The sequence below is a fragment of the Scyliorhinus canicula genome, chromosome 4 (genome assembly GCF_902713615.1).
Source record: "Scyliorhinus canicula chromosome 4, sScyCan1.1, whole genome shotgun sequence".
NCBI classification, from domain to species: Eukaryota; Metazoa; Chordata; class Chondrichthyes; order Carcharhiniformes; family Scyliorhinidae; genus Scyliorhinus; species Scyliorhinus canicula.
Genome location: NC_052149.1, coordinates 229125255 through 229135027, shown reverse-complemented (window position 1 = coordinate 229135027; position 9773 = coordinate 229125255). Strand labels below are relative to the sequence as shown.

Sequence of the window (9773 nt, the reverse complement as noted above, 5' to 3'; positions counted from 1 at the left end):
GTGGCAGATAGTGTTGAGGATACAGCAGGGCATGGATATGTAGGAGACTTGACAGAGTAACGGCAAATGGAGTTTAATCCAGACAAATGTAAGGTAATGCATTTTGGTGGGTCCCTTTGGTCCTTGTTCACAAAGTCGTGAACCAGTCACGATGGCACATGAAGGGTCTCGCTGGGGAGTTGTGGCCTCCCCAGGTGGTCAGTGATAGGGCATGGTCTCACCTTGGCACTGCCACATGGGCACCCTGGAAGTGCCACCCCAGCACTGATAAGGTGGCTGGGTGACACTGTCAGGGCCAAAGTGCCCAGATTACAAATGCTAGGGGGTCAGTCCGGGGGGAGCCTTTCCCATAAGAGGTATGGTAAGGGGGAGGATCCTAGAAGAGGCAAGTTGGGTGAAGTGGGAGGGTCCAGAGGCCCCGGTCATGACGCTGAGGGGGGTGGTGATCGAAAGGCAGCCCCGATCCGCGAGTAGTCTTCTTGTACTGGCGAGCTAAAGAGTGGCCTCAATTGGGAGTTCCTTGCCGAGGCCACAAAAACACCAAGTGTTATTGAATAGCCAGGTCTCTCTCAGTGAAACACCCCGCTAAGCGTACCGTTCAGTGGACTTTAACTCGATTCCACTGAATGTCTCCAGGAAATGTGTTTTGATATTTCCAATAAGATTTGTAATGAAAAGACCTTAGGGTCTGGCTCTGCAGACGGGAGAGGGTTAAGCCTGGTTACCTCGACTCAGGCCTACTTTCGATTCTGGACAAGACCGGCCCTGTTGAGAATGGTAAGTGTTTTCAGCCATTTTTTGGTGATATTGACCTGAAGGTTTTGGGAGTTCAGTCACCAAGGAGGATCAGGACTGGTGAATCTCATTTGTGGATCCGCAACTCTCACTGTGACAACTGACCATGTGAAGAGTTGTAAGTATCGGCCTTACCCGAGGGATATTGGGGCTGAGGTTTAAGGATAATTTAACAGTACAACTAGCCGGAGGGGAGTTTTGAGTGTAGAGAACATAGAACATACAGTGCAGGAGGCCATTCAGCCCATCGAGACTGCACCGACCCATTTAAGCCCTCGCTTCCACCCTATCCCCGTAACCCAATAATTCCTCCTAACCTTCTTGGACAATAAGGGCAATTTATCATGGCCAATCCATTTAACCTGCACGTCTTTGGACTGTGGGAGGAAACCGGAGCACCTGGCGGAAACCCATGCAGACACGGGGAGAACGTGCAGACTCCACACAGACAGTGACCCAGCAGGGAATCGAACCTGGGACCCTGGCGCTGTAAATCCACAGTGCTATCCACGTGTGCTACCGTGCTGCCCCAGAAGAGGAAGGTTTGGGGCAGAAACTAGGAATTCTGCCTGTGGTTTCTCAGTGGAGATTTTTGTCAAAACATTGTGGTTTATGTGTGTTTATGGGAATCGTAGGTATCTCAGACTAACCTGTGCAGCATCATTACATTAGTTTAGAGCTCTTGTGTTAGGAAGTTTTTTTTAAAATAAGCAAGTTTGTGGTTGAACCTAAACACTGTGTCTAAGTTTGTCCATTGCAAATCCCAAAATCAAGGACCAACAGTAAGGGCAAATGGGAGCATGCACCTTACTCCTATTTTCCATCTCCTAACTGCCCCTCAACCACATCATCTGAAAGCACAGCCTTGGTTATCATATGGACGCTGATGACACCCAACTCTACTTTCCCATCACCCCTCTCCACTTCTCTACTGTAGATTAGATTCTCAGGCTGATTATCCAACATCCCGTAATGGATAAGCATTCATTTCCTTCAACTAAATATTGGGCTGACTGAAGCCATTGTTTCCAATCCCTTCTCCAACTCTGTTCCCTAATTAGCCTGTTGACAACTTCAGCTGCCACATCTGACCAAAGCAATGACCTTCCAAACTCATATTGACACCATCACTAAGACTGCCAATTTCCACCTAACGTGGTCCAACTTCACCCCTGCCTCAGCAGCTGAAACAGATTCATCCTTTGCTATCTACCTTTAGATTTGACTATTCCAATGCACTCCCGGCTGGTCTCCCCACATTCTTTTTTTTAAAATTTAGAGTACCCAATAATTTTTTCCAATTAAGGAGCAATTTAGCGTGGCCAATCCACCTACCCTGCACATCTTTGGGATGTGGGGGTGAAACCCGCGCAGACACGGGGAGAATCAGCAAACTCCTCACGGACAATGACCCAGGGCCGGGATTCGAACCCGGGTCCTCAGCGCCGTAGGCAGCAATGCTAACCACTGTGCCACCGTGCTGCCCGGTCTCCCCACATTCCTACCGTGGCAAACATGTGGTCATTCAAAACTCTGCCTCATCTCTAATCTTCTTCAGCCCAACCAGCTGAGATATCTGCAACCCTCTCATTCTTGCGTCTTTAGCACCCCTGATTTTAATTGGTCCACCAGTGGTTTCTCTGCCTTTAGTGTCCTGGACCCTAAGCTCTGGACTACTCTCTCCTCCTCACTCTTCGCCTTACCGATGCTCCTCAGAACCTACCGTTGACTCAGCTTTTGGTCATCAGATCTAATGGGGTGAATCCTCCGCCCCTCCAGCCACGTGTTCCTCGGCAGTGCACCGTCACCGGCAGTGGGATTTTCCCATCCCATGCCACCGGGAAAACCGCAGACGGGGGCCACGCTGCCGGCGCAGAATTCACCCCCAATATCTCCTATGTGGCTTGGTGTCATATTTTGTTTCACAATGCACCTGTTTTATTATGTAAAGGGTACTAATAAAAGTTGTTAGTCAAATCCCACTCCACCAACTTCTATTTATACAGCATCTTTAATGCAATGAAACATCCCAAGACGCTACGCAGATACAGAACAAAACAAAGTATGCCACCAGAGCTTTGAGCACAAGGTACGACTGGTTGATGTTTTAGTGCAGCACCAAGAGAGCACTGCACCCCTGGAGGCGTCATCCCTCAGATGCCCCATCTGCCCTCTTGGGTGAATGTAAATGATCCCACAGAATGATTTTCGATGAAGAACAGGCGACTTCTCCCCAGCGTCCTGGACCAATATTTATTCATTATTCAACAACAAAACATTCTCCCGTAATATCCGGTCATCCTCACAACTGATGTTTGTGGAAATCTGCTGTGTGCAAATCGGCCTCAAATTACTAGTGACTATATTTCGAAAGCACTTAATTGGTCATGAAGTATTAGCATTGTGGATAGCACAATTGCTTCACAGCTCCAGGGTCCCAGGTTCGATTCCGGCTTGGGTCACTGTCTGTGTGGAGTCTGCACGTCCTCCCAGTGTCTGCGTGGGTTTCCTCTGGGTGCTCCGGTTTCCTCCCACAGTCCAAAGATGTGCAGGTTAGGTGGATTGGCCATGATAAATTGCCCTTAGTGTCCAAAATTGCCCTTAGTGTTGGGTGCGGTTACTGGGTTATGGGGATAGGGTGGAGGTGTTGACCTTGGGTAGGGTGTTCTTTCCAAGAGCCGGTGCAGACTCGATGGGCCGAATGGCCTCCTTCTGCACTGTAAATTCTATGATAATCATGAAAGGCAAGTCTTTTTATTGCCTCTTCAACATTCTCCCACCACTTTGAACAGAGATATAAATGTTTGTTCCAGATTAGAGGCAGGATTAAACAATAGGGAGACATTAATTAAAGTGCTAAATTTTGATTTTAATTCCGTCTTGGTCCAGGAATCAGACCAGTACAATAACACCAAGGGCAGTACAATAATAACAAAAAACTCCAATTACATTTGCCTTCCATTCAAAATAAATTAATCGACAGCCAAGAATGCAATTAAGACTACTCAGTGAATCATCGTAATTAAGGAACATTTAACAATGGAGCATGTACCCAGAATTCTAATGGTGTAGATAATTAAGAACAATAGGAACTTTCAGGAATTTTGCCAGGGATCTCAGTTTTTGTTATTGGCCGAGTGTTAACCCCTTTTACAAAACCCTATTTGCAAATAGGTTCTCCTACGAGTTCTTTTTGGAAAGTGAAATTTTGCTTCTAAACACCGTATAACCTCTGCTCCGAGAAAGAATACCTAATTGCAAATTGACCCTGCTTCTGCTTTACATCCAAAAGAAATAAAATCAATGTTGTTCTGATAGGTATCTGGGATCATTTCCACCAAACTGCCTCGAGAAACTATTGCAGCAAATCTTTTGATCTTTATATATTAAAAAAACGGGGTTGCCAATGCAGTTTTATCCCAAACGGTAAGTCATATTGGACTTGAGACACTGGGCTGGATTTTCTGCACATCTCGGCCCGTGTTTCAGGGTGGCAGCCGGTCATTGATCTTCTGTTCCTGCTGTCGTCAGCGGGATTTCCTGTTGAGTGCACCCCCCGCTGGCGGGAAACCTGCGGTGCGGGAGCGTCAGAGAATTCTGGTCAGCGATTCTTGTTTCTCTCTCCACAGATGCTGCCAGAGACGCGGAGCGTTTCCAGCATTTTTGTTTTCTATTTCAGATTTCCAGCAACCACTGTATTTTGCTCTTATTCATCTCAACTGTTTCCATGGAAACTGAACATCGTAGGCTGGATTGGAAACTTGAGAATAAATGCAGAAATAAATGAACAAGGTCCCAGTGTAGTTCTGAGGGTTTAATAATAAAACCTCAGTGGCGATAGATTGGCTGAACTCGCATTGTGACTTTTTAAAAAAAAAACAAATGGAGTTTTACGCTGATGCGATAATCTCGAGGTGTTCACCTGCGGGTTATGGCACAAAACACAGTCACTCACGTTGTCACAAATCTGCATCAGGATGGCAGCACTGACCTGGAGTCATCAAGCACTGAAGAACTTCCAGGATGTTGCTGTCAAAAATATCCCAGGGGACGTTAAAAAAAAAGATGTATTTAAAACAATTTTTTTAAAGAATAATGTTTAATAGTTTTTTATTTTAAATTGAGATGGGAAAATGGACCGTTTGATTGAGTCAGGAATACCAGAGTGTGTTCACTCTCTGATTTGATGTCGGAAGGCAGGGCATTGTGAGGATGGACCTTGGGCAGCCGTTGATGGCAGGAGAGTGGGGGCTGGATGGTTGGAGGTCAGGTGATCAAAAGCCTCCACATGTACATCCAAAAGAAAAGGCTGACAAACACAACATATCCGGCAGCATCTGTGGAGAGAAACAGAGTTAACTGTTCAGGTTGATGACCTTTCATGGAACTTTCATCAGTCTTCTGACGAAAAAGACATTGACCCGAAACGTTAACTGTGTTTCCCTCTCCACAGAAGCTGCCTGACCTGTTGCGATATTTGTTCTTATTTCAGATCTCCAGCATCCACAATACTTTGCTCAGCTGTCGCCTGGTCCAGGCATCACTGACACCAAGGCTGGAGATGCAGCTACAAGGAGCGTTCTCATTCTCATCTACAATTCCCAACTCTCCCCCACATCTTAACTCAAACAATGGGAATGTAAATCAGCCAAGAGCCAAAAGGGGGGCCCGGCAAAAAGTCGGGAATTTGTAAACTCCTCACATCATCAATACAACACAAGTGATTTCAGCTGCTCTCCATTCTAACATCTGGCGACCAAGGTGAAGTATTAGTGTCACGGCGTGGCTCAAGTAAAATCATGCTTTCATCTGCTTTTGGAATCCACAAATTCTAACAACCAGAAGGACAAAAATGTGTTGCAGAGAACTTTTTTTCACTTCCAGAACTTTTACTGACACGTTTTACTGTTCCCAGTGGGACCGATGACAGTACAATTGGAAGAGGTGGGCAATTCTCAGCTAATTTCTGTTAAAGTAACCTAACACTAGTGTTTATATCAAAGTGCAAAGAAGTGTTTGAGAATAAAAAGCCAACTGGCTTTTCTCTACTGCTGACTGGTTTTAGTAAGAGACTCAGGGGGTCGGGATATTGAGGTTACCACCCCCCCCAATGAGAAATAACAGAGGAGGGGATAGGGATGGTTCAACTTCTGAAATAAACCACCTTTACATTGAACCCCAAAGTTAACACAAACTGTACAGTGGGAGTTCAGAAAAATACCTACTTCCAACTCATATGTTAGTAAGTAGAAATCGGAAAGGAAGCATGTGCACTTTGTAGGAACTGAGTTTCCAGCTCCAGTTGTAATGACAATGGACAATTTGTGCATCTCCAACTTTAAAAAATAAATACTGCTCCAATTGTTGTTTCACGGGGGGGGGGGGGGGGGGGGGGTAAAATAAAAAGAGGAAGGATGGTCAGTTTTATATCTGCTTTATCTGACTACCCGAACAGTATTGGGATTGCAGTGCGACTGACGGTTGAACAAAACAGAACCTGTGCATTTAGCCGCCCATTAGGAAATGATCTTGCCAAGGAAAGAAATGGCATTAAGAAAGGGCAATTTTAATTAAGTCCCTGAATGCATTTAGAAGAGGGAGCTGCTCAGGAAAGTCGTTTTAAATGGATTAACTCCTGAATATTAATTTGTGAACATACTTACAGATTAAAATGAATTGCCAGTTCTTGATAAACTCTTTCAAAAAGAGAGAACGCACAGGCACTGTGTCCTCCTGCTGAGCTGCACTATTCTCTGTCTGGAAACACATCAGGTTTAGTGGGAAGATACTTAGGTTATGGTTAATGTAGTCAGCAGGGCGACGACTATCGAGTAACAATGTTTGGAAAAACAGATCATTGAGAAAACTGGAACTAAAAACATAGCACAGGGGTAAAACGTGGTTACGTGTGCTTGGACTGTTGGTGATTAAAGAAAACAGGGGCAGGGCCCTTATCGCTGAAGGAAATGCAGCATGTGTCTCTGTGAGTGCGCTAGGCTCTAATCTCCTCCTGTCCCCCCCATTCTAGTTAAGAGCTCTACAGCCACTACCTAGCTAGTCTTACTCAGAAAGGCACCAAGAAGCCACTTGGGCAAGGTACCAAAGTATCGTGGCCTATAGGCAAATCAATCAGACTCCCAGCAAATGTCTGGTTTTTAAATCTTCAATAGTCACTGTTCATTATTCCACCAGAATTGGATATGGACCCTCCCAAATAAATTAAATCTGATAAGATTAAAAGTATGACTTGCTTGTGCACTGCCAGAGACTTGATAACCCCTCAATGTTCCACAATTAATTGCAATGAAAATCCAAAGAGTAAAAATGAGCAAATATTCATCTTGCAGTGATTTTGGCTTTGATTTTAACTCCATCCGCTCTGACCCAGTGTTTGAATGTAAAACTCGAGGGTATCTTGAACTTAACTTTGTTTAATTAATGCTCGACCCACAACCCAGAAATACTGAAAGGTTAGGGTTCAAATACTGTATATCGCTCTGTCGCACGCCCTTTCCAAAATACTGATCTGCTCATTCCTTCACAGCTTTGCCTGGTGTTAAAAGCTCAGACAATGTCAACTCCTCTCTCTTTTCCACCCGATTCATCCCGAGTACAGTATTTCATTCCTATCATAAAAATACAAGTGCAGGTTCCAACACGTCCGACGACAGGAAGATTACTTATTATTAGTCAGTCTGACTTAAAAGGTACTTTAAAAAGAGCAACAGATATAGGTGCAAATAGCTTTTGCAACAAAAGATTGCTCCACAAGCTGTTAGCAGCAAGCAATCTTGAAGAATCTGCAATCTAGTCATGCTTGAAGGGATAATCAAACTGTGGTAATAAAACAAATATAAAAGTTTCTCTTTAGATTCTACATTCTGTGTCTGTCGCTTATAGATACAATATTTGTCTTTACTAACAAGAATGTGAAGCTGAGGGGTGACAGCCTGTGCCAGTGACTACCCAATGCCTCTGTTGTCACTTAATGGGATGTTTTAGGCTTTTTGTTTCAGGGTGGGTGAATATAGAGGGGCCTCACTGAAGACAGAGATCAGCTCGATCTATGGGTACCGTCAACAGCCAAGCCTCTGGCTTGAGCAGAACTTGTACCTTGAATTGAAGAGGCAGGGTTTTGCCCAAAGGCCAATGGAAACTAATGAAGGACACAGCATGGAAATCTCTCACTAGAATAAATATAAACTTCTAGCACATGGTGGTTACATGGGTTAAAAATGTGGCCCAGGCATGGCAGCGTGATCAACACCAAACTTGCCCTCATCGTCAAGACTGGGTGGGGTGGGGGCGTTTTTGAGTCAGCTGGACGATGGCGATAGATCCTGGTCACTGGACGAGCTGACCTGCCGTTCCACCACCCTTTGACTCTTGCACTTGGCGATCTTGGGCCCCACGACCACCCGCTTGTCAAAGAATCCGACCAGGGCTGACTCAGTCAGCACGGAAGCCAGGATCTGCTCGAAGGAGATGGACCAATCCGTGTCAATGCTGTTGGGTCGCCCGTGACCTCCCACCACATGCTCAGAGCCAACCAGGACTGTGTCCTCGGAGATATCTTCGCACGGGAGGGAGCCAGAACTCACCATGGAGTATGAGGACATTGAAGTATCATCTCTCACCTCCTCATCAGACAACAACTGCGCTGCCGAGGACTCCCGTTTCGTGGCCACACACTCGGCCAGCTTCATGCGTTCCATCTGGGTCTTCAAAGTGTCACTTAAAATGTCGCAATCTGCTTTTAGTTTGGGCTGAGCTCCTTCAGTCTTTGCCTGATCCATGGCAGAGACCCCCTCCTTATTCTGGAGGCCCAACCCCCTGTGATCCCCCATGTCATTTGCCCTCCTAGACCCAGGGCTGCAGAACAGTTTGCCGACTTCTCCCATCTGGAGCAGCAGCGTAGCAACGGTTGCTATGGCATGGTAGAGCTCCCCCTCGTCTGGATCCTCACTGAACATGTTGTACAGGGTTTTACACATCTCTATGAACTGTTCCTGTGGCAGAAGAAGTAAAACAGCATCAATCCTCTGGAGTGAAAGGGAAAACACACAAACTAAGGAGAACAAAGGCCGGGATTCTCCCCTACCCGGCGGGTCAGGGGGTCCCGGCGGGATGGAGTGGCGTGAACCACTCCTGCGTCGGGCCGCCCCAAAGGTGCAGAATTCTCCGCACCGTTAGGGGGCCAAGCCCTAACCTTGAGGGGTTAGGCCCGTGCCGGAGTGGTTGGTGCCCCACTGGCTGGCGGGAAAGGCCTTTGGCACCACGCCAGCCGGGGCCGAAGGGACTTCGCCGGCTGGCGCGGCTGCTGACGTCATCCCCGCGCAGGCGCAGGGTCACTTCCGCGTCCGCCATCGTGAAGGCTATGGCAAAGGCGGAAGGAAAAGAGTGCCCCCCCCCCCCGGCACAGGCCACCGTGCCCCCACCGAATCTCTGGTGCAGGAGACGGCGGGGGCGGGATTCATGCCGCACCCAGCGATTCTCCGACTCAGCGGGGGGGGGGGGGGGGGGGGGTCGGAGAATCCAGCCCAATATGAGGGACGTGGAGACCATTCAACCCCTCAAAATCTGTTACATCAGGAACAAGAGGAGGTAATTTAGTCCCCTTGAATCTTTTAGACAGGAATTCACTGCACACATGCTGCCCGTTGTCCTGAATTATTGTGTCCAAACATTTCTGCATGGGGACCTCCCCACCTAGGTTGAACTGACTGGTCTGTACTCACTGGGCTTATCTTACACTCTTTTTGAACAAGGGTGTAACGTTTGCAATTCTCAAGTCCTCTGGCACCACCCCGGAGTCCATGGAAAATTGGAATGTTATGTCCAGCGCCTCTGCAATTTCCACCTAACTTCCTTCTGTATCCTTGGACGCATCTAATCTGGTCCTGGTTGTCACTCATCAACTTTAAATACAAATAGTCTATCCAATACTTGCTCCTTATCAATTTTAAACCCTCCTAGTG

General features: G+C 46.7%; 1 protein-coding gene across 2 annotated transcripts in view; it reads right to left on the bottom strand.

Annotated features, from left to right (window-relative positions):
• Positions 1-3643: 3643 nt before the first annotated feature.
• Positions 3644-9773, bottom strand: part of LOC119965431 (TBC1 domain family member 9B-like) — a 66991-nt gene continuing 60861 nt past the window's right edge. For both annotated transcript variants that reach the window (XM_038796208.1, XM_038796209.1), the window contains one exon: positions 3644-8804. In XM_038796208.1, coding sequence (XP_038652136.1) covers positions 8112-8804 — 693 coding nt within the window. In that variant the 3' untranslated portion in view covers positions 3644-8111. The remainder of the gene's footprint in view (positions 8805-9773) is intronic.